General features: G+C 52.4%; 1 protein-coding gene and 1 long non-coding RNA gene across 12 annotated transcripts in view; one reads left to right on the plus strand and one right to left on the minus strand.

Annotated features, from left to right (window-relative positions):
* Positions 1 to 11,213, minus strand: LOC139178943 (uncharacterized). Of its 2 annotated transcripts, none has more exons than XR_011563370.1 (2): positions 7,919 to 11,213; positions 1 to 6,613 (listed from the first exon to the last, which is right to left on the minus strand). It is a non-coding gene; the product is annotated as an uncharacterized lncRNA (long non-coding RNA). The 2 variants fall into 2 exon arrangements; XR_011563369.1 differs by lacking the exon at positions 7,919 to 11,213 and adding an exon at positions 7,293 to 7,887.
* ARMC12 (armadillo repeat containing 12) overlaps positions 5,719 to 24,404 on the plus strand; it is a 23,157-nt gene continuing 4,471 nt past the window's right edge. Inside the window, exons 1-6 of one of the 10 annotated variants that reach the window (XM_070777865.1) lie at positions 11,647 to 12,135; positions 12,717 to 17,346; positions 17,768 to 18,037; positions 18,583 to 18,835; positions 19,528 to 19,673; positions 19,896 to 20,030. In XM_070777865.1, coding sequence (XP_070633966.1) covers positions 18,676 to 18,835; positions 19,528 to 19,673; positions 19,896 to 20,030 — 441 coding nt within the window. In that variant the 5' untranslated portion in view covers positions 11,647 to 12,135; positions 12,717 to 17,346; positions 17,768 to 18,037; positions 18,583 to 18,675. Of the gene's footprint in view, positions 6,305 to 11,646; positions 12,136 to 12,716; positions 17,347 to 17,767; positions 18,836 to 19,071; positions 19,674 to 19,895; positions 20,031 to 24,404 lie in introns of those variants that run through there. The other 9 variants (XM_070777867.1, XM_070777866.1, XM_070777872.1 and 6 more) reach the window with 9 other exon arrangements.

Consider the following 24,404-nt stretch of genomic DNA (forward strand, 5'->3'; position numbering starts at 1 on the left):
TACACAGACCAGGCAAGATCAGTTTAATGAATCATAAAGCAAGTATCCACATAAACACCACCCAGAATAACTGGTGCCCCCATGGAGTCCATAGTGCTGGCTCTCCTTGGACCCCAACTCCCACACACTGAGCATCAGGCCCCCCAGATTTAAGGGAACACAGAGACCAGGGATGAAGGCTTTGGAACCTAGAATTTCCCACCAGGGTAGCCCCAGGCTTGACTGCAACTCCTGTTCTGGTGAGTTGGAGGAACAGAAAGCACACCCGTTTCCCCTTTCTGGGAGGGGGGGTTTCCGAAACAGCCTCCCCAGGGGGAGTCTTGGCTGGCGGGGTGGGGGTGTCCCCAGTGAAAGTCCGGGAGAAATGTGCGTTCCCGCATCCCTGCTAAAAATAACCCCAGGCAGCAGTGCCAGCACCACCGAGCAGCAGAAAGGACGGAATCAGGTTTTGCTTTAAACCAGCAGTTGTGTCGAGGGAGGGGTAGGGGGAGACAGGCTAGGGGTCTGAGACCCCTGGCAGGACTCTGCCTGCTCCCAGCCCCCAGTTCCAGCTGGTCCTCTCAAGGATGCCTGGGGGGGTGTTGTGGGGGGCGGGGTGACAGGGCCTCCCCGCAGGGCAGAAAGCCCGGGAAGGCTGGGGATGCATGGGGAGGGGTCTCTGTCCTGCTAACTGGAGCGTGCAGGCTGAAGGGTCAGAAGTCACGTACTTCACGGGGTCCCCACCTCCTTCAAAAAGGACTCTGTCCCAGCCGCCCACGCCAGGCTCCCTCTGCCGCCCCTGCCCTCCTGCAGCGGGGCCACCCGCCCCCCACGCCCCGGGAGGGGGGCTCCTGGCACACACAGGGCTGAGGATGGCCACTTCACTGTCCCCAGCTCTGTCTGGCTTGCGCTCTGCCCAAAGAGACCGGGAGGTGTTCAAGGGCGGGTGCGGTCCAGAGGCGAGGAATTTCCCTGGAAACGGGAAGTACAAGATGTGTCAGTATGGGATCCCAGCACGAGAAGCCGGCGGCTGGGCAAAGGGAAGAGGCCCTCCCGGCTGTCCTCTGCCCCCGCAGCGCCCAGGCCCTGCACGTGCGTCAGAGGCCTGCACATGGTGACAGGACCATTCTCCTGCGACCCCAGTTTTAAGAACAACCACAAGTGGAATGTGTACCCTGCTCCAGGCACTGTACTGACCGTACATAGATGACCTCATTCAATCCTCAGTTGGCAAGCCTATGCCATTGGGATTCTTACTCTCCCTGTTTGCTGATGATGAAACTGAGGCTTAGGGGGATGATACGCCCATTCTCGGCTGTTGCTGGTAGAACGCAGAGACAGGGCTTGAAGTCATGATCTGGGACACAGAGAAGGTCCAGGGTGAATGTCCAGAGAACAGTGAGGCAGAATTTTGGAAACTGGATGGTTCTAAATAATTTAGGACACTGGTTGTACACCAACATGATACTTTGGTAGAAAAAAAGAGCAGTGGATTTAGAGCCCAAATTTGGACTACCAGTTAGGATACTGGCCAAGGAACTTAACCATTCTGATACCCAGTTTCCATCTCTACAAAATGAGTACAATGATCCTTGCATAGAATTGCCGGAGAGTAATGAACCCAGCATTTTTCTAAACCTGAAAGACACCAAGCTCCGTCATGTTTCAGGCCCTTTGCAAGTGATTTTTCCTAGGCCTAGAACCCTAAGTCCCCGCACGTTCACATACTCGTTTGTTCTTGCCATCTCGGTCTCAGCTCAAAGGTAACTGTCCTTACAGCAGCCTCCACTGACCACCCAACTCAGCCCATCATTTGCAGTTGCACCACTGTGCTTTGTTCTCTGCACTCAGCACGATCTGAGATTATCTTTTTCATTTACTTCTTTTGTTTTGTTTGTTTGTGGCCTATCCTCCCTCCCCAGCTGCCAAAGAGGTAAAATTTCTTGCAAGCTGGGACCTCAGTGGAGGGGGTCAATGATCCCTTCCCAGTGCTCAGAGCCGCAGGTGGCAAACAGGAGAACTTGTGAAACATTTATGAATGAATGAATGATTATGCTTTGGAAACAGCATTATATTGAAGTGTCTGCCTCTCTCTCAGGTCTTATGGAGCCAAAGGGCAGTAAATATGGGTTAATGGCGACTTGAGAGTATTTCAGGCCTGGCCCCAGCCCAACCCTGGGGCTCCTAGGCTGTAGGGAGCCGTCAGGCTGCTTTGGTTTCTGGCTGCTCCAGGATAAAGGTCAACTCTGGCTGAACAGGAGGTTCTGTACCATCTGGGGCTGCCTGCCTCTGGCCACATCTGCTCAGGTTCCCCAACCTGCACTCCAGGTTCAGGCCAGACCAAACAACTCAAAGTGTCCGCCAGAGAACCCAGGGCAGCTTCACGCCATGTGCCTTTATACACACTGTTCCTTCTACTTGGCACTCCCTGCACCCTTTCTCTGCCTGGCCAGCTCCTCTCAGGCTTGAAGACTGGCCTCCTCAGAAAAGCCCTTCCTGAGGCTTCTGGTCACACCCAGTCTCTGACTTCCCAGGGCATTATAGTAACTTGTTCATATGCATCTTCCCAAGTAGCCTGGAGATCTTTGGGGGCAGCACACTGTACCACTTGGGGGATCTTAGTTCCCTGACCAGAGACTGAACCCAGACTCTCAGCAGTGAAAGCCTGGAGTCCTAACCACTATACCACAAAGGAATTCTCTTACCTGGAGATTCCTTGAAGACAATGACCAGCTTACGTGTCCCTAGGTTGAAGCATAAGCACACAGTAGGTGCTTAATAGATGCTCCAGCACAGCTTTTGGACTTTAGATCCTAGGCACTAACACAATTCCTGGGCCACAGAGTAGGCATTCATTAAGTGCACACTGACGGCATGAACCAGAGTAATCTGACCCCTCTTCTCAAGTTGGAAGCAAAGCGAGGAGTGGGGGTGGGGGTAGAAATGGAAGATGCTTCCTTAAAAACAAGATGGTGTCAAGGGCAGAGGGCACGGAGGACCTTAGGAAACTTCCCAGGAGAAGGGACATACAGAACACAAAGGTAAAAAGCAAACACAGATGGATGGAGGCATTTAAACAGGACTCTCAGTGAGCAAAGAGCGACAAAGAAGGAAGGATAAAAGAGGAAGAAAGAACTGGCCTCAGAGGGGACAAAATGTGCCTGTGAGAGCCGCAGAGGACAGGAAGCCAGAGCCCAGGCCAGGCCAGCTGACTACAGGATGTCTGGGGCCCTTGCTTCAGCCCTGGGGTAGATAAGGGTGGCATGGGCAGCATCCTAGGGTGAAAGGGCTGGATGAAAGGTCACATGTCACCAGGCTTGGGGACATCTTGGGAAACTCTTTGTGTCTTAGGACAGGCTCAGTGTTATGAAACAATGCACCCCAGATATCAGAGTCACAAATCTAATTTCTTGCCCTTGAGTAAGCAACTGAGCTGTTCATGCCTCAGTTTTCCCATTAGGAAAATGGGCACTATTCTCCTTCCTTTAGAGGATCATGAAGATCATAGTGAGCATAGCGAGTTGGGAAATATAAATGAAATGGACACACCCCAAGATGGCCAGGGATCTGACATAATGGTGGTGATTTCTGCCAAAGCCCTGCTGTAAATGTAAATGGGTCCTTGGAGAGGCCATGCCACCATGTCACCAAGTACCACATAAGTTCTGAGTTCAGAGTCCTGGATCCAAGGTCTGGTTCTTAGTTTCCAGAGTGGTACAGTGAGAAAAAGTTTACTCCTAGGTGAGGGGCTGAGTGGGAGCTGGCATGCCAGCCGAGAAATGACTGAGGCTGCCCATAGCCAGCAGGTCTGACCACTTACCTCCACCACTGAGTGTCCCCTGGGGCCTCTGCATTTCAGCCTTTCCAATGGGCTGAAAATGTTTTTCCCGCTGTCATACTATACCTCCAGGCATATATAGGCTCTTAGGATGCAGAGTTCCTGGAATCATTTGAAGTGTGGGCGGAATAGGACTCTGAGGCTTGAGAAATGGAGGGTTTGTGATTTAGATACAGACCTAAGTCATCTAGCAGGACACTCAGAAGTGCTGGCTTTGCTGTGAGACAGACCTAAATGTGGATCCCAGCTCTCTTACTTCTCTGAGCCTCAGTTTCCTTAACTGTCAAAGGCAGGTACAGAAGCACCCACCTCCTAGAGTCACTGTGAAGAGTAAATGAGCTTGTGTATATAAACCCCTGAACCCAATGCTTGGTCCCTAGGAGGCAATGGACATTAGTTCTTATTGTGAATAATAACATCATGTGCTCTTGTGGGAGGAAGGCTAGATCATAAATGTATCGATCTCTGAATGTCAAACCCACTTTGAGGAGATTAAAGTGGTCACAACTCAAAAATCATTTTGTCACAAAGTGTCAAATTCCATTTTGCAGCTTCTGTTAGGTAAGCTTGACTCCTAGGGTAGGGGGAGTGGGGGTAGAATCCCCCCCCCCCACTCCCACCTCTGCCTTGTTCTGTAATGGATGCCTGGAGGATCAAGGATTAACAAGTCTGCCAAGGTTTTGGGGTGGGGGGTGGCAACTTAAATAGAGCCTTCAGTTCACCTCTCTAGCTGGGCTCAAGCACACTGTTTAAGTGCTCAGAAAAATAAGGGTGGCAAGGAGTGGTGGAGGGGGGTCAACCTCAAAGGCCCAGAGAAAATTCAGACCCAGCTTGGAGTGTCCATGGCCTTGGAGGCTGTTTTGGGCTGGCTGATGGAGGGAGAAGGGGACTGACAGCTTCAACCTCCCAGAGTCCAACTTTCCTCCAGGGCTTGCTCAGCCCCCCACCCTTACCACCCAGAAGAGTGCAGAACCCCTGGTGAATGGGGGAGCCCAGGTGGGAGGTGGGCAGATGAGAGCAGGGGTGACAGGCAGCAGGATGCCACGGCTGAAGAAGGAAGTATAAATATAAAGCAACCAGTGTAGGACTGGACAGAGGCCATATGAAACACACGGTACATTCCGGCCCCAGCGTAACAAACTGTACCAGCCTTTTTCAGAGCTGGGAGCACTGAGGGGAGGGAAGAGAGCAGAGGTTCCTTCGAGGTTGGCCCTGCCTCCTCCTCCCCCACTTCTCCCACAGCAGGGAAAGTCCCGATGTTCCTTTTGCAACCACAGGAAACCTCCTATCCCTGCTCACACTCTGTACCCAGTGTTCCTCTCAGCAGCTCCAGACTGGGAGGAAGCAACAAGGGGGGTAGGGGCTAGGGGAGGGGAGAGCCACAGCAGCCCAGGTCACATCAGGGGAGGTGGCAAGCATCCCTGGGACACTGACTCACAGAGTCACAGCCTGGAAATGCTGCAATGGAGGCACAGACGACGACGACGGAGAGGTGTAGGGAAGGAAGTGCCTGGCCCAAGGTCACACAGCCAGTTGTGCACTAGGGAGGGACCAGAGGGCATCCAGAGCTGGGCAGTGCTGGGCAGCTCTCTTGGGTGTAGTATGTAGGAGCGGCAGGCCAGGGAACAGGCAGTGCCTGGGGAGTGAGAGTGGGAAGCCCAGATCCAAGGCTGCCTCTGAGCTCTGGTTGGCTCTGGGCACGTCTGGCTTGGGTCCCCTCCACTCTTCCCAAACCCAGCCCGCTCTCTTAAATATTAGAGATAATGCATGGTGAAGTGCCTAGTGTGTAGGCGGGTCTGCGGTGATGTAAACCAGACTGAGTCACCTCCACACCTTCTCTCTCCTCCTCCACACACACAGCTCAAAGCCTAGAGCCTTCGGGGATCTTTCTCCCTTATCACCGTCTCCTTCCCACTGATTCCCTATAGCTCTCACACATTTGGTACTCACCACCTGCTGGCTTGGGTTATTATTTAACCTCACATGCCATGTGTTTGTCTCTTCAACTGGCCTGCAAACTGCCCAAGGGCAGGAAATCATTTCAATACACCTAACATTTATTGAACATCAACTCCAGTGCCAAGCTTGGCCTGTGGGGGATGAGCTCAAGCCATGGGAGAAGGCTCAGAGAAGCAGACTTTGTTTCTGCCTCAAGGACTTTCTAATCTGGTTAGAAGAACAGGATTAGTAAACAGATCACTAGAATATGAGACAGGCCACATGCTGTGCCCTGAGAAAGGTACAGACTGAGTGTGCTGGGCTTTCAGAGGAGAGAGGAATCAGATTTGGCCGGCACTGTTCCAAACAGGCTTTATGAGCTGGAGCTTGAGAGGTGGGTAGACCTTGGAAGATGGGTCCTCCCAGCATGGGGGAAATGGCACAGCAGACTGTGGAGGTTGGAAGAAGGGAGAAGAAAGGACTTTCCGAATTGCGTTGGAAACTTTTTTAATGATCTCCTTAGCAGGGGCGAACTCATCCTTACAGATGGTAGGTGCTCGGTATCTAAGTCCTTTGTCCCTTCCTTGGTCCAGGAACCTTTAGGCCAAGCGCTCAGGGACCTCCTTCTGCAGAAGGATGGGTAAGAAGACGTGGCCCTGAATACACCCAGGTTTGGGCTGGACGAAGGGAGGGGTCGGGCTCGGGTTTGGGGTCGTGGTCTTCCACCACGCCGCCCACTCCCACCCGCTAGTGTCCAGGCTCTTCCTACTCACTCCTGGCGTCCAGCCAGGGGGTTCCCAAGCTAGCCGAAAGTTGGGCTTGGTTTGCCAGCCCCTGGGAATCACTGGAGTCTCCAGGCTTGTGTGAAAAAAGGATCAATCAGGGAAGGGGTCGGAGGAACCGGGAGGCTCCGGGGAGATGGCTTGAATTGGCCCCCTCTAGCGGGCTTCCGTTGTCACGTGACCGCATCTCAGGTCTCGCAAGTATGGGGCTGGCGCGTTCCTTGCTCTCGTCCTCCAGACTCCTGGACTGAGCACCCGTGGGGCTGGGGTGGCAGCCTGGGTGGCTCCTTCTCTCGCGTTTAGCTCCCAATATCTGCCCCCCGCCCCTTCCCAACTGTGCTGCCCCAGGCCCCCCACTCGCCCAGGGATCCGAACCGGGACTCATGTGGGGGATGGAGTGATCTGGGTTTGCTAAGGCCGGTGATCGGGCAGAGCCTCAGGGACCCCTGGGCCGGCGGAGAGGGGAGGGGATAGGGGGATGGGTGCTAGAGTTGCGCACCAGCCCCCGACCGTCCCCGGTGTCTGCGGCGGGCCCGGCCCCAGCGTGCACTCGCGGGACCGCGGCGGCGGCGGCGGGGAGGCTGCGCGCCGAGCGCAAGCCGCGAGCACAAACAGGGCGAGGAGGCTGGTGTGAGCGCCTGGGCCGGGTGCCAGCGCGCCGGGGCTGGAACACAATGTCCCGAGCGGGCGGGCGGGCGAACGGGGAGCGAGAACAGCCTGACTCAGCAGCTGGGTAAGTGGGTGTGCTCGCTCACCAGATCAACCGCTCTTGCAGCCTGCGGTCAGCGACGACTCAACTCTCTCGGAGGCTCCCTCGAGCGGGAGGAGCGAGCTTACGGCCTACTCGCGGCTCCCTCCCCTGCTTGTCGCTCTGGACCTCCACGTGGCCGGTTCGCGCAGCCCTCTGCCTTCTCGCCCCTCCATTCTAGCGTTTCGCGCCGCCCCCCACGCCCCGGCCGGACCTGAATGGGCTCTGCCCACTCGGGAGAGGCATTCACCTCACCCAGCCCGGCAGGTGTGGCCCGCCAGACAAGTTGATCGTCCCCTTCTCCCACCACTCTGGGAGGCCTCTGGAGGTCTTGGCATGGTGGGGGGTCGTAACTGTTAGTTGCAGATGGAAGTAGAAATTTGGTCTAGAGTGGAGGGGAGCAGAAGACGACGCTGGGAGAGATGGGATGGATGCAGGGCAAGGAAGTCTTCTCCATCTCTGTCCTCGGTTGACCCAGAGTTCAGAGTCTCTTCCTGTCCCCTCCCCTCAAAACCACTAGGCCCCTGAAGATTACCCCGCAGGGAAGAAGCAGGTGGGGAGGTGCTTTGAAGCCTGAGACCCCGCTTTTCTGCCTTACCCACCCTCCCACCCAAAGCCACAACAAAGACTCACGAATCCTGCCACCCAGCCACAAGGCTTCTCCTTCCTCCTCTGGGCCTCTGTCCCCTGGGGTCTGGTGGGGCCATTGTGAGGATGACAGCCGCAGGGCGGGAGCTCAGATGTCTGCCCAAACCAGGACTCTTCCTGGGGGGTGGGGACCTTTCCTACACCCCAGTCTCCTGGGGTGTCTGCAAGGTTTCCACCCCCCACCCCCACCCCACATCCCGGGACACAGTGTACCTGGAGTGTGCCAGGGCAGGCAGGGAGGGGCTCCATCCTCTGCCAAGTTCCAGGAAATGCCCTGGCAGTCAGCACAGTCCTGGGCTCCAGGGCCTTCCAAGGTGGGGCGGGGGGTGGGTGGGGCAGGATCCTAGGCTGCTGACATGCCTCACCTGGGCCTCAACCCCCACTTCCCAGGCATCTCGGGCACCTTTTGTAGCCAAAGTTGAGACGATGGATGCCAACCATCTTCCCACACATACAGGCGTCCTTCCCACACATGTGCTTACCCAGCCAACGCTCACCAAATCCCTCAGTCAGGAGCCACTTTCACTGTGTCGACTCCAGCCTTCTACCTGATGGATAAAATCTTTCCACAGTATCCCAGGCCAATGTTCTGAAGCTGTTTGCATACCCACAGTGACGAGGACACTCTTTTACGAGGCAGCCACAACTCTTTAGGATGTCCCTGTGTCCAAGTCCAATCACCTAGAGGATACCTGCCCTCACATGGCCCAGGAGGGACGGAACTCACCCTCAGGTCCCTCACACCAGCTCCTCCTCCTTGCCTGCAGTAACCTTCCTACTGCCCAAACTCACCATGAAGGAGGATTAATTCTTAACTCTTGGGCCTTCCCTGATGGACCTGGTTACGAATCTGTCTTGCAATCCAAGGGATGCCAGTTCGATCCCTGGTCTGGAAAGATCCCACATGCAATGGAGCAACAAAGTCTGTGTACCACAACTGCTGACCCCACACTTAAGAGCCCTTGAGCCACAACTACTAAAGCCCGTGCACCCAGAGCCCATGTGCTCTATAGCAAGAGAAGCCACTGCAATGAGAAACCCGTGCACTGCAACTAGAGAGCAGCCCCCACTGGCTGCATCTCAAGAAAGCCTGTGTTCAGCAATGAAGACCCAGTGCAGGCAAAAATAAAAATCTAAAAAAAAATTAACTTAAAAATTTCTTAACTGTTTTCTCTCCTTCACCATCTATTACCAAATTCTTCCCACTCCTGCTTTTATTACAAGGTGTATTGTTACTTTCCTCACACCTTCCTTTCCAATACCATAGATTCCACCTTTGGCCCAAATTCCCACAGTCACTGCCACACTGTCCTTTCTGACCCAGGTTTTTCCTTCCTCCTACACACCCTGCTGGAATAATCTTTCTCAAACACTGTTTATTGTGTATGTTATCAACTTCAGATTCTTCAAGCACACTGGGTACACCAGCTACTAATCTGTGTGTTCCATACGAAGGGGCCCACATTCATTCATGGTGCGCCCAAACCACAGAATCCAGCACAAGGCCTGGTGCGTGGTAGGAAGGCATCCAGTGTTCCCCGAGTGTCCAGTCCATTGGGTTGTGCCTCTTTTCTCCTCACAGTTCTCTTTCCTGGCTTGGTCTCCTTGTCAGCATCAAGCCTTTTGCTTTCCTGATGCTCATGCAGGCCCTTTTGTTTTGAGCAGCCCTGGTTTTTAAATTTCCCAGAATCTTTGGGGTAGGGGTGGGGAATGAGAAGAGAGAAGCTGACATCCAAATTAACATTAGAGTGAGTGAAGTCGCTCAGTCCTGTCTGACTCTTTGCGACCCCATGAACTACCAGGCTCCTCCATCCATGGAATTTTCCAGGCAAGAACACTGGAGTGGGTTGCTATTTCCTTCTTCAGGGGATCTTCCCCACCCAAGGATCCAACCCGGGTCTCCCACACTGTAGGCAGATGCTTTACCGTCGGAGCTACCAAGGTTGTGCCAAATACCAACTCTAAAGTACTGGAGTGCTGAATGGAATGATTCTAGCTGCCTGCCTGGAGCCTGTGCTCCAGCAAGGAACAGAAAAACCACTGAGGAGGGTGGAGGGCAGAAAAGAGTGCAAGCAGTGGCTTTGGGGTTTACAGAGGGATCTTGCCATTGGAGAGTCCAGCCTGCTTCGCTCTGGGTCGCTGGTCTGATGCCCTTAAGTTGTTCTCTTTCTTGGCACCACATCACACACAAACACACAAACACACAGACCCAGTGAGCTTGATCCCATCACCACCTCATAACCCAGCTCAAAGGCACTGATAATCTCTACCCTTGGATCATTTTGTCATCAACTTCCCTCTAAGCCTTATGGGTGGCCTTTAATCTTTCCTAGATTTTATTGCTTCATTATGTCCTGTAATATTTTCAGCCTCAAATATTATAAGCTCCTTCGCGGCAGGGACAGGGTTATTTATTTACTTATTTAATATCATCTGTCTTGAAAAGAAAGACTAAGATTGGGCTCTTGGATTTTGAAGGCCACAATGACGTAGGTCCAACACTTAGCTGTATGGCCCTGGGCAAGCCTCTTCACCTTTCTGAGCCTGCTTCATCTGTAAAAGGTGAGAGAGATGCTTACCTTGCAGAATGAAAGGCAAAGATTACAGAGAACGCAAAGTGCTGGCTGCAAAGTGAGCAGACAGCAGCCTGCTCTGCGGGAGCTTTTCTTGAATTGGGGGATGCGGTACCTTAACTACTGTCCTCCAACCCCCCACTGAGACATTTCTAAGCGAGTAAAAGGACACTGTTAACAATTAACACCAGTTCCACGGAGGTAACCCAGGATGCATAGCCACTCTACCCTGACTCAAAATAATCAGCGAGGGCAGGGTTCGGATCCAGCGCCGCCAGAACGCAGTGCCTAAGCCTGATGCCAAGCACGGTCCAAGCTCAACGAACGTCTGTCGAATGAACGGAACCTGTCCGGCCCTCAGCTTTTTGAGCACCAGAGAGCGAAAAGCAAAGATTGAAAAGGCCGCCCACGCCGCCTCCCAACCCCAACGCACCCCGCACTCCCGGGTCCCAGGGTCTCTAGCAACCTTGTTTCGCTAAGCTCTCTCCTTCCCCAGCCCGCGTCTCCGCCCCTGGTTGCCTTGGAAACAGTGACGTGTACGCGAAGGGCGTGACCTCTGTCCATCCTCTCCCGGAGACCCGGGGGCCCCCTTCTCATCCCAACCAGGGAGAGGATGAGGTTGGGGTCCTCGACCTTGCTGACTCTACGCCTGGCCTGGCGCTAACTCCGCCCAGCTGGCTGCCCTCCTCGGTCGCGGGACTCGCTGGATTTGCGGGCACCCCCACCCCTAGCCCACCCGGCACCGGTGGTGAGCTGGCCTGGGGGATCCGAAGAAGGCCGGCTTCAGGCCCTAGGATCTCTCTTCATCCCTTCCCCTCCCACCCCCGACGAGCCAGTGGATCCGGAGAACCGAGGCCCAGCGCTCGGCTGGGGCCCTTCTTCCCGTGCCGCCCTGGACCGAGCTCCCGGTCCTGGGGGTGGGCGGGAAGGGTGGGAACCACCCCCCCTCCTCCGCCAGGGCGCGCTGGGCGCCGCGAAGCGCGGGAGGGAAAGAGTTAAACAAGGTGCCGGCGGCGGGAGTGGGGGATGGGAGCGGAGGGAAAGTGAGAGCGGGGGCGGGGGTGGGGGGGCCCGAGCGAAAGAACATCCTGTGCCCGCCGCCGGATGCGCGCGGGGCGGGGGAGGAGCGGGGAGCAATCGGAGGAGGGGGGGCAAGACGGGGGAGGCCGGGGGCGGGAGGAGCCTCGGCCTCCGCCCCACGCCCAGTCCTCCTTCTGCGGGGGGCACCGACCCCTTCGCTTCCCTGGGTTTTCGCCGCCTTTTTCCCGCGTCCCCACGCCTTCGCCGGCGTCACGAGCTACTCAAGAGGCCCGCCAGCCTGGTCCCTGGCCCGGGGTATGCGCGAGCTTGGACGGCACGGCCTCGGAGCGCGTGGGGTCCACGTCAGGGCGCGGGCTGTCCCCAGGCGTGCACCTCTCCTCTCTCTGCGGGGGCAGCTCGCACGTGCAGAGCTTCCCCAGTTCACCTGGAGTCACGGGCGTACAGCGTCGCATTCAGTTCTGACGGCGCACTTCCGTATAGTAGGCGGGTATTGATAGACCCGTTTTCCGGAGGAGGAAACTGAGACCCAGATTATGGAACTTGCCCAAACCGAAGCTCGAAGGACTCCAACGCGCTTTTCATTATAAAGTAAGCTGATTTCCCCTTAGCGTCTCCTGGGCATGCAAGTGCGGGACCCCTCCTGGGTCACACTTCTTAATGGCCTACTTGCACAGCAGGTCCCTAATAGCGTGTCAGTCTCCTCTAATTAACTAGGCTGAAATACCCATGCCTAGAGTCCTGATAGAGTAAGCAGGTAGTCTTGGGGTTTTACACGCGGAAGGATGGTTTTTAGGAACTGAGTAGCCCAGGAATGGGCCGGGTGCCCCTAGCTCTCCAGGGTTAGGTATTTGGTGGGGTTGAAGGGTTCAAGGAGGACTCCAAAACTGGCAAAGAAAGTAAATGCGCTACAGGAGTTGAGATTGATTAGCCTAAAGACGACCAGAGTGGGAGGGATAGAGGATAAGGGAAGAGGCTGAATAATGTACCTTTTAGGCCTCATAGAGGCCAACCCTCTGAGTGCTCACTTCCTTCCCACCCCTGACATTTCTGTCCAGGGGGAAGCCTGCTTATAATCGAAATGATCATAGTCACATTTGGTGAGCTCTGTGTGCTGAGCACTGTTCTGATAAACCCAAGAAGTGGATATTACTATTTTACCCATTTTATAGGTGTGGAAAATGAGGCACAAAAAGATTACAAAGCTAACTCAGTAACTGAGCAGCAAGTCTGAGTTGAACCCACGCTCACTAAATAAATTGCACCTAACATGTTGGGAAATCAACCCTGAATATTCGTTGGAAGGACTGATGCTGAAGCTCCAATAACTTTGGTCGCCTGATAGGAAGAAAAGACCCTGATGCTGGAAAAGATAGAAGGCAGGAGGAGAAGGGGACGACAGAGGATGAGATGGTTGGATGGTATCACTGACTTAATGGACATGGGTTTGAGCAAGCTTCCAGAGATGGTCAAGGACAGGGGTGCTGCAGGCCATGGGGTTTTGCAAAGAGTCAGACATGACTGAGCGACCGAACAGCAGTGTGATGGGAACTTCAGCAGCATGATGGGAACATCAGCAGCCTTCAAGGTGGAAAGCTGGTGCTGATGGCCGAAAGCTGTGCTAGGGCAGCCCGTGCCCTTTTGCCTTGGGGAGGGCAGGTAAGAAACCTGGGGTTGGCTTTGTGTGTGTATGGCGTCTCAGACTTCTCTCTAGTCGATATTCCAAAGTTGGGGATTTGACAGGGGAAAAGAACCAAAACCCAAGTTCTCACCGGGAGCTGCAGCCTTCGTTTATGCTCACCAAGAACATTCACTGTCGAGTGTTGTCACCATCATTTCACAAAAGCAAATATATTTTAATTCTCAAAAGAAGACAGACTTCATCTGAATCAAAAGCAGTTACTCCCAAGAAAGAACAGTCCTTGACTTTCCACCAACAAATACACATTTTTTTTTCTTCTATATTGTGCTGTGGATTAGCAAAAACGTATAATGGGGCGGCTGCCTCTGATCCCTCTGAATCATTTGAGAGCAGAACCAAAAAAAAAAAATAGGCTTAGATATAGCAGGAAGGAATTAGCTTAGAGCCAGGAAAGAACTCCACATCTTTGGAGAGCTTTAAAGAGCAGATGAGCACTGCATTTGTTTAGGATGTGAGGGTCTTGGGGTCAGCTCCATAGACTGAGGAGGCCAGTAGCCCTGGGTTCCCCTCAGAAGAGGGCTGGAACTCTGTTCTGAAGGACCTCTCCTCGGAGCCATCAGGGGAGTCTGAACCTAGAACAGTTCCATCAGGCAGCCATTTCCTGCCCAGAGTTCATGGAGCCTGATAGGTGGTCCCACGGCAGTGGAGGAAGGGGGCCTCCAGCGGCCTCTGTCACCTTTCACTGCGGGGAGTCTGTGTAGTCACCCACTGGTGGGCTGGGCCCCGCAGACCTGTAAGTCTCAGAGTTGCCCAACCTTGAGACCAAATAAAGAGCCTAGGACAGCAACAAAGACATTCATAGTGCTGAAGGCTGGTGGTGGTATAACCTCAGCCTACAGGGTATAGAGGCACTTTTTCTCCAGTCAGTCAGTCAGTCAGTTCAGTCGCTCAGTCGTGTCCGACTCTTTGCTGCCCCATGAATCGCAGCACGCCAGGCCTCCCTGTCCATCACCAACTCCTGGAGTTCACCCAGACCCACGTCCATCGAGTCAGTGATGCCATCCAGCCATCTCATCCTCTGTCGTCCCCTTCTCCTCCTGCCCCCAATCCCTCCCAGCATCAGAGTCTTTTCCAATGAGTCAACTCTTCCCATGAGGTGGCCAAAGTACTGGAGTTTCAGCTTTAGCATCATTCCCTCCAAAGAAATCCCAGGGCTGATCTCCTTCAGAATGGCCTGGTTGGATCTCCTTGCAGTCCAAGGGACTCTCAAGAGTCTTCTCCAACACCACAGTTCAAAAGCATCAATTCTTCGGCACTCAGCTTTCTTCACAGTCCAACTCTCACATCCATACATGACCATTGGAAAAACCATAGCCTTGACTAGATGGACCTTTGTTAGCAAAGTAATGTCTCTGCTTTTGAATATGCTATCTAGGTTGGTCATAACTTTCCTTCCAAGGAGTAAGCGTCTTTTAATTTCATGGCTGCAGTCACCATCTGCAGTGATTTAGGAGCCCCCAAAAATAAAGTGTGACACTGTTTCCCCATCTATTTCCCATGAAGTGATGGGACCAGATGCCATGATCTTAGTTTTCTGAATGTTGAGCTTTAAGCCAACTTTCTCACTCTCCTCTTTCACTCTCATCAAGAGGCTTTTCAGTTCCTCTTCACTTTCTGCCATAAGGGTGGTGTCATCTGCATATCTGAGGTTATTGATATTTCTCCTGGCAATCTTGATTCCAGCTTGTGCTTCTTCCAGCCCAGCGTTTCTCATGATGTACTCTGCATAGAAGTTAAATAAGCAGGGTGACAATATACAGCCTTGACGCACTCCTTTTCCTATTTGGAACCAGTGTGTTGTTCCATGTCCAGTTCTAACTGTTGCTTCCTGACCTGCATACAGGTTTCTCCATTAGGAGCTGGATTAACTTTAGTAGTCTTAGGTGGGTCTAGTATAAATCCAGGTGAAATCTGTAATTCCCTTGCCAATCCTACTCCCCACGAGGCAGCAAACCCAAAGCACCAGGGACTACCTGCCAGTCCCCGGATCACTTGGTAATGTGTTCCTCTGGGGGTGAGATGCTGGGGTGAGAGCAAAAGTAAGTTGTTGTCCTGATAGTAGGCATTCGTCTTTAGGCGGTTAACTGTTAAGCTCAGACTGTATTGACTAGTCACTTCTGGGTTAACATAGCCCTGGGCTCATTGCCCCTGGGATGCTCAGTTTGAATTCTTAGAGCTTAAGTTAGCCTCTGGTCCACCCGTGGAAAGAACAGGTTTCCATTTCAGTTGTTAAGTTGTTCTTTCATCCTTTCCATTAGCCTGGTCGAAGTCGGGGGAGGGATGTCCGTAAGGCAAGTGGAAAGGCCAATGTGTGTCATTTTTATCAGCCCGTTCCTGAACTTCATGCCTGGTTAAGTGGAGTCTTTGGTCATTATCAATGTCCATGGGGGTCCTGTATTTCACACACAGCTATCCTAGACCCCAAATAGTGAATTTTTGCATTGCTAGACCCAGGTAAGCCTTTTGTAGTGTAAGCTGCACATGGCTGTTGTCCCTTCGCGGTCTGTATCATTGCTCTGCCCCCTTCTACAGCTGGGACCAGAAGCCCAGGAGTACTCTTTGTTGTTGTCACAGGCCCCAACCAGACTTTTCAGCCACGTCCAATTCACCAGCCTATCCCTGAATTAAGATCCCCTAAAGCCTTTGTCTGTAATTGTTTAGTGGTGAGAGGTTGGAGGTGTGTATGCTTGTCCTTTGCAGATCATCCACTTCCTTGCATTTTGTCTGTATTCACCAGCCATCCTCGTGCAGTCAGATGAGCCACAGGCATAGGGCTGCTGCTTTTAAACTGAAAACAGAGACTCCGAGGTTACCAGAGTGGAAGAGAATCAATTTAATGCAAGAGAAAGACCTCTCTCATGGCAGTCGGCTGCCACAGGGCCCCACCTGCTGGTGAACAGCCACCTCGAGATCATGCCTGCGATCTTCCGTTCCCCATCCTTGACTTCTCGACATCTTGGGTGTTCCTTTGGCCTCTCGCCTGGCTGACCAATCGTTGGGCTGCACCCCGCAGTCCTGAAAGCCTTGTGGTTGCCCCACCTCAAGACCAAAGAAAGAGTCTGGAGACAATGATGGCGACCTCAGTGGTTTTTTGGACAGGAGTTTTGGGGACGGGGTTGGTGCTGGTCTTAAGCAAAAGGTCCTGGAGCAACAACCTGTGGATTACAGCGGGCAGGCCATAACAGCAATCCTTCCCACTCAGGCTAGAAGGAGACTACTATTTAGAGGGGGAATTGAGGTCAGGTTGGCTGGTCAGTTACCAAGGAAACCAGCTGGGGCACGTCCCTCACAGCCCCTCAGTTAAGAACCATCACGAGGGCAGATGTTTGCTTTAATAAATTAGCAGGTGAGATCAGCCATTAGCTGGGGCAGGGGGCAAACCTGGTCACATGCGTAGGGTGCAGGCAAAATCGGGACTGGTCAAGGGACTTCCCCAGTTGTCCAGTGGCTGAGACTCTGAGCGCCTAACGCAGGGGGCCCGGGGTTCAATTCCTGGTCAGGGAACTAGATCCCACAAGCCACAACTAAGAGTTCTCATGCTGCAATGAAGATGGAAGATCCCTCGGGCCACAACAAAAGTGGCACGGCCAAGTTTTTAAAAGAAGGGACAGGTAGAGCAAGGGAAGAACAAAGAGCAAGAGAACAGCCATCTTGAATGGCCTGACCATACACCCACCTTGGGGCTGTGTCCGACTCTTCGCGACCCCATGGACTGCAGCCTACCAGGCTCCTCCATCCATGGGATTTTCCAGGCAAGAGTACTGGAGTGGGGTGCCATCGCCTTCTTTGCTGTGTAGAGGACCAGAAATGACCCTTGAGGAGGGCCGAGGATGGAAGAGAATGACCCCCCGGGAGTGTTGCTTGCAGCCTGGGGTGATGTGGATGAAGGCTCTGAGTGGATAGACTTGACTGGCTGCTGTAGCATCCTTGGTGATGTGTTTCCACACCTCCTGCAGGCCCAGATGCAGCAGCCCAGAGCCCCGAGGCTTCCAACAGGAGCTCAAGGCCAGGCAGGAGAAGCCCTGTTCTGGGGCAGCCATGCTCAGGGCTGACTCTGGGCCTGAGCCTGGCTTGGGCTCCTCCCTGTTCTGCACCAGAAGGTGAGGCCAGAGGCTATGGGGACACTGCGGGTAAGGGGAGGAGGAGAAGGGAAGGGTCTGGTCTCACCTGCCCCATCCTAGTGGTGGAGGTGGTGGAGACTGAGGCCTCCAAAGTTGGGTTCTCCTCCTCCAGGGTGGTGGCATTTTCCAGAGGCCTCCAACCCCATCCCACCCTGTGTGTATATGTTGTGTGTGGAGGGTGGGATGGGGTGTGATACTCCCAGATTCAGGCCTCCAAGGTTTAATGGCACAGACCCACCCAGATTTTAACCCTGGAGTTTTAGAATGCTAAATCTGGGTCCTCTCAGGTTACAAATGATCAAGGCAAGGGCCCCTTCTCCTCCAGAGACACACTGGTTAAATGGGCCTGGCATCCCCGTATTCAGATTCTCTCACGTTTTTCTGTCCTCCCATCCTCAAGGAATAACAGAAGTCATAACTTGAGCATCTCCTAAGTGCAGGACTGCTGGATGTTGGAGATGCAGAGACAACTGCCCTTATGAGCTTTTGGTCAACACTAGGGAACACGTGGATGCTGGAAGATAATAGATTTGCCTTGAGACTCTGGAAAACTTTGTAAGGTGCTCGTCATCTTTTCATCCTCCGATGGAAAGAGGGGCCCTTGCCTACAGAAACACTCCGAGGCCCAGAAGTGGATCCATGGCAAAAAGATCAAAGATGGGAAGGCCAGGCAAGTGAGGGAACAGGGCTGCCAGGGGCCAAATCCCAAACCCCCAACACCCCCAACCCCGCCGGACCCCCACAGCAAACTTACAAACTTCCAGAAATTGGGCCTCTGCTGCCCTCTAATGGTGAAGCCCCCTTGTGGCTCACACGGTAAAGAGTCTGCCTGCAATGCAGGAGACCTGGGTTTGATCCCTGGGTTGGGAAGATCCCCTGGAGAAGGAAATGGCAACCCACTCCAGTAATCTTGCCCGGAAAATCCCATGGATGGAGGAGCCTGGCAGGTACAGTCCATGGGGCCACCAAGAGTTGGACACGACTGATGGACTTCACTTTCACTTTTCACTTTGCCCTCTAATGGAGGAAAGGAAGCCTCTGAAGCTGACTGCTGGGGCCCCACCAACCTGGGTCCCTTAAAAATGGGGGCTGTGAAGGACCTTCCTGCCCCAGACCTTCTGTCTCCCTGGAGTCTTGACTTTGATTCCCACAGCCTCCAAGGCTCCCTGGATGCCCTGTTCCCGACCGCCGCCCTCCGTCCTGCTGTCTCCCCAGTTCCCTTTGTTGCCCATGTTCTGATTCTGGTGCCCTGGTTCCTGGCCCTGCTGGAGTTCTGGTTCCGGAAGGCCTTCGCTGGCTGCCTCGGGCATGTCCTGCATCCGCCAGCGCCCGAGGCAAATGGACATCCGCAAAGGTGTGGTGAGCCTGGCCACCGGCGCCGGGGCCGTCTACCTCCTCTACAAGGCCATCAAGGCCGGCATAAAATGTCAGCCGCCCTTCTGCTCTGCCTCACCCATCTGCATCGCCCGTGAGTGTCCCCGCCCTGGGGAGAGGGCTCGGCCCCAGGAGGTACCTATTCCCCAGGTCTCTGAGGGGCCCAAGGGGACTCCTCCACATCCCTCTCTCGTGCCTCTTTCTCAACTCCATCTTCCCCAGACCCACTCTAGTGATGCTGGAGCAGGGTCCCCAGGTAGTGGATGGCGCTCAGGTGCATCCTCAGGAGTCATCTGGCAGGTTTCTAAATTCTACATTCACTCTGGCATCTAGGATGGATAGAAACTTGCTATCAGCAGTTCTCCCCAAGGGAAAACTGGGGGACCTATGTGCCCAGAGCCTCCACTAATCTCTGTGACCACTCAGTGCAAAGTTGAGAAAGAAACCCTTTCTGCAAGACTTTGTGTTGCCACCTGCTGGAATATCATTGCCACATACCAGTTATGATGAAACACCGTGTGTGACTGCCATATGCCAGAAAGTTGTTATGGTAAACGTACAGAACGTTTTTGTTTATGATCTGAATGACGCAGCATTAGATGTGGTGCCCTTGTGCAGCGCACACCCTGATCAGCTGCACATGGTGGTCCTGCATACGGCAGGAAGTCTTCTCTTCAGAAAAGGCAAGGCAGCCTTGTCTCCCAGGCCCCTCTGCCCCACTTCCCAATCCCCTTCTTTCATCACCTCTGAGTCCACAGCCTGAACCGGTCTGGGGTGGCTATCTAGGCCTGGCAATCGAGCGAGAGCGACACGGGCGGGACTCAGGTGAGCTCCGGAGGCTCCTCAACTCTTTGGAGTGCAAGCAGGATCCGTACACCAGGAGCATGATCCTACACAGCATCACGCGCTGTGTGTACTTGCTGGAGTCCGAGGTGAGGGAAGGGAGGCAGGAGACCCCTCCCCATCAGCCTGGCCCCTGGGGGCTACCAGCGTGTGTCCTGGTACCCCCCCCAACCCCCCTGACTAGGCAGATGGACCTGTCTCTCTGAGGGTGGGAGGGGTTGTGTTGAGGGGTCTTGGTGACAGGGTGTGTGTGTGGGGGAACCAGGACCCCCGCTTCTCCCGCCTCTTCCGTCTCTCCTGGTACACTCTAGGCCTCTGCTTGTACTAATGATGACATCACGTTGGTGGGCTCCATGCTGGATGACAAGGACAACAGTGTCAAAATCCAAGCCCTGAACACACTTAAAGCTTTCTCTGGCATCAGAAAATTCAGGCTCAAAATCCAGGTGAGCCTAGCAATAAGGGTGGGGCAGAGCGCACGGGGTGTCCACAGGCCGTGGGCCCTTTAGTGGGCCTAGGATGAATGGTCATGTTCCAGAAGTCTGTTTGGGTCTGAATTTGTAACCCAGGAATATGTTTTTCCTTGGAATTGGTGGGAAAATGGTGATCACTTTCCCAATAGGGGCAGAAGTCTTTGAATCCCAGGATAAAACTGAACTCAGTCCCTTGGAGAATCTCTGAACCCCAAACAGAAACCCCCGAGGTTCTTTCTGACGCTAGCTAACTCTCTTGACACCAGCTGGGTATCCTATAGTTCAGTTCTGACATGTCTCCCTGGGGTTAGTACAGACCCCACCGCTGAGGGCTGAGTCCCATAAGACCGTCTTCCACTTCTGACCGCCCAGCTGTAAAGTTGGAGGTTCCCATGACCTCTCTCCTCAGACTTGATAATTCACTATAAAGAGTCACAGCATGCAGGAAAATGTTTTACTTACATTTTATTATAAAAGATACAACTGAGGAGGGACTTCCCTGGTGGTTCAGTGGTTAAGACTCCGTGCTCCCAATGCAGGAAGTACAGGTTCGATCCCTGGTTGGTGAACTAAGATCCCACATGCCACACTCTTCGGAGCTAACAGGGGAAAAAGATACAACTGAGGAGCAGCCAAATGGAAGAGGTGCAAGGGCAGAATGTGGGGGAAGGAATTCCATGTCTTCTTCAGGCCTGCCATACTCCTAGCACCTCGATATATTCACCAACCCAAGCGCGATATATTCACCAACCCAGGGTTCTCCAAACCCTGTCATGTAGGTGTATTTATGGAGGCTTTATTATGTAGGCATAATTGATTAATCATTGGCCGTTGGTGACTGAACTCAGTCTCTAGCCCCACTCTTCTCCCCAGAGGTCAGGTATGGGGTAAACGTTCCAGCCCCCTAATCCTAGCTGGGTCTTTCTGGCCTCATCCAGCAGGAATCTAGGGGTCTGCCTAGAGTTGCCCTATTAGCATAAATTCAGGGGTGATGGAAAGAGGCTCATTATAAAAACCAAAAACACTCCTGGCAGGCAATTGCAAGGATTTTAGGAACCTTGTGCCTGCAGTCGGGGACAAAAACCAGATATATTGTCAGACCACACCCATGCTGTGTTGGTCTAAGGCTGGTGGCTGGATCACTAATGTTTTCAGTACTACGATGCAGAGAAAACAGAAGCCACCAAATGTCAGTTCCCCCAGCTTCCTGCTGCTAGGCCTTCAGGCTTACCTGTTACTCATCCTTTCCTGCTTTCCTGCTGGTGCCATGGAAGAAAGGCTTTTTTCCTGCCTGTATTTAATGATCGTCTCAGTCCTGCATCCGCCCCCTCCCCTGAGGGCCCCTCTCCTTGATTAAACTCTGTCTTGTATAGCCTCCCCTGGCTCCTTCCCATTAGATTCAACAAGCTCTATTCTTTCCATCTTAAAAGACAAAACTAGAAAACATCTTCCTTGACCTCTAATGACCTCTAATCTCTCTCTAGCAAACGATCTCTCCCAGAATATTTTACTTAAAAATAGCTAAAATATTCAAAACGTGAACATTTTACGCGTGTTTGGTAACAATAAAACACCGGAACTTCCCTTGTGGCCCAGTGGCTGAGACTCCACATTCCCAATGCAGGGAGCCTAGGTTCGATCCCCAATCAGGGAACCAGATCCCACATGCTGCAACTAAAGATCCCTGTGCCGGCCACAGCCAAATAAATCAATAATAAATATTTAAAACAAAAACAGAACACACATAATCAGAACTCAGGCTAAGAAATAGAACATGACCAATTGGCTAGATGCCCTTGGACGCCCCTCCTTAATGCCAGCCTCCTCCCTGACCAGAGGCAGTTGTTCCTCTGCACTTTGTTCATCAATTTCTTGATTTTCTTTGTAGTTTTATCATGTATACATGTGTTTTCATTTTCTAGCAGGCCATAGCAGCAGGCAAAAATAGGTAAAATGTAATTGGAATGTTTTTATGCTTCATGGATCTGAAAGTCTGCAGTTTGCATTCTGTGGTTTGTGTTTTCCCTCCAACATTGAAAGATTCATCCTTATTGATAGGGGCTGCTCTGTTTCTTTTCCACTGTTGTGCAGTATTCTAGTTCATGACTATCCTGAAGTTTTATTTATCCAGCTGCTCATGGTAGGTATTTGAGTCATTTGCATATGGCACCTTGAGCTTTCGCGCATGCATCGCCCTTGGGACACGGGAGACTTTCTCTAGGGCATGTATGCAGTTGTGGGATGGTCAGGTGAAAGGCATGCCCAGCTTTCTGAGAAGGGCTGAATCAGTTTACACCTTCCACCAGCCCCACATGAGTGTTTCTGTTGCATCATTTCTTCCCCAACACTTGGTCTTTTCACACTTTAAATTTTTTGTATCAGACTCTCTTTGGAGGAAAAAAAGTCTCTACTTACTGGCTGCTTCTACTTCATCTCTCAGCTAACCCTAAGGCTGTGATTCTCATGCATATCAGAATTGCCAAGAAAGCTGGTTAAAAATGAAGATTTCAGGGCATTACACCCAGAGAACCAGTTCAACAGGGAAGCTTTGTTTTTCATAAGCCCCTCAGGAGATTCCGATGCACGTGGCATGGGCACCGCTGTCCCTTTCTCCCCCAGGGTCTGTATCCTGAGGACCTGACTCTCTGGGTGAAAACGGCCACTCCCTAGCCTCAGTTTCCAGCTAAATGTGCTCTCCTGTGTCTCTGTCTAAAGCCTGAAGGCTCCCTTGACCTCCAGACCCATGGCCAGCTGTTCCACTTAGTCTGGAGACCTTCTGACCCAACATCCAAATGGAGCTCGCCCCTGTTCCCTGAACCAGACCACCCTCTTGAGAGAGATCTGATTGCATCAGTTCCCTGCTGGGTCTTCCTCAAGGCTCTCATCAGAAAATATATGACCAGGGACTTCCCTGGTGGTCCAGGGGCTAAGACTCAGCGCTCCCAATCATGGGGACCAGATTTGACCCCTGGTCAGGGAACTAGATCCTACATGCTGCACTTACAGATCCTGCATGCCACAACAAGACCCAGCACAGCCAAATAAAAACACACACAAAAATTTTTAACGTGTACAACCAGCTCCACCTCCCTGCCCACACCCCCGCTGTTTACACTGTGTGTTTCAAGCTGTCTCCCCTCCCAGCTCTTGTGCCTGGTGCTCTGCTGCCTGAAAGCCCACCCCAGATTTGCTAACTCCTACCTGCCCTTCAGATCTCGGCAGTCAGCGAGGGATGAGGGCAGGAAGGAGCAGGGTACTAATGGAAAGTCTGTGCTTCTCACTCCAGGCTTCTAGCGTCCTTCTTAAGTGACTTGCAAAGGCATAGCTTGTAAGGTACCTGCCTTTGGTAATAAGCCCCAAGCATCTGCAGCTCAGAAGCCAAGATCCCTTTTTTCATTCAACAGACGTATACTGAACACTTCTGTCGTGCCTGGGCACTGTGCTAGGCATATGAGATACAACGGGGAATGGAGCAAGAAGGAACCTTACCCCAAGTGAACTTAAATTCTAGCAGAAAGCAAGGCAGGCAATACACAAATAAATGAGGGCTTCCCTCGTGGTCCAGTGGTTAAGAGTCTGCTTTGCAGTGCCTGGGACACAGGTTCGATCCCTGGTACGGGAAGATCCCGCATCCCGTGGAGCAACTAAGTCTGAGGGCAACAACAAAGACCCAGTGCAGCCAAATCTAATTAAATATCAACAAAATCTTAAACAAAAAAAGTGAAACGTATTGTTTCATGGGGGCAAATGCTATTGAGAAAAATCAAGAAGAGTGGTAAAGAAGGCTGACATGAGGGTAATGCTGCAATTTCAAAAGAGAAAATTTTGGGGATCTAGGGCTTGATAAAGAGGTCATAGAAATGACACTAAAACCACAATCTATAAAAGAAAAGTGATAAATTGAACTTCATCAAAATTAAAAACATTTTTTTAGTGAAAGACCCTGTTAAGAGGATGAAAAGATAAGCTTCAGATTGAAAGAAAATAGTTGCAAACCACATATCTGACATAAGACATATCTAGTTTATATAAAGAGCTCTGAAAACTCAATATTTTAAAAAGTCCAGTTAGAAAAGGGGTACAAGATATGGCAAAATATCACTGAAGCAGATATACAACTTCATGTGCAAATAAGCACATGAAGAAACGTTTAACATTTAACTAGACACTAGGGAAATGCAATATTTCACAATGAAATATTACTATATACCTATTAGATGATCTAAACTAAAAAAATGAGTGACCGTACCAAATGCTGGTGAAGATGGAGAGAAACTGAATCTCTCATATGTTGCTGGTGGGAATGTAAAATGGTAAAGCAGCCACTCTGGAAAATAGTTTGGTAGT

The sequence above is a fragment of the Bos indicus genome, chromosome 23, assembly GCF_029378745.1.
Source record: "Bos indicus isolate NIAB-ARS_2022 breed Sahiwal x Tharparkar chromosome 23, NIAB-ARS_B.indTharparkar_mat_pri_1.0, whole genome shotgun sequence".
In the NCBI taxonomy this organism is placed as follows: Eukaryota; Metazoa; Chordata; class Mammalia; order Artiodactyla; family Bovidae; genus Bos; species Bos indicus.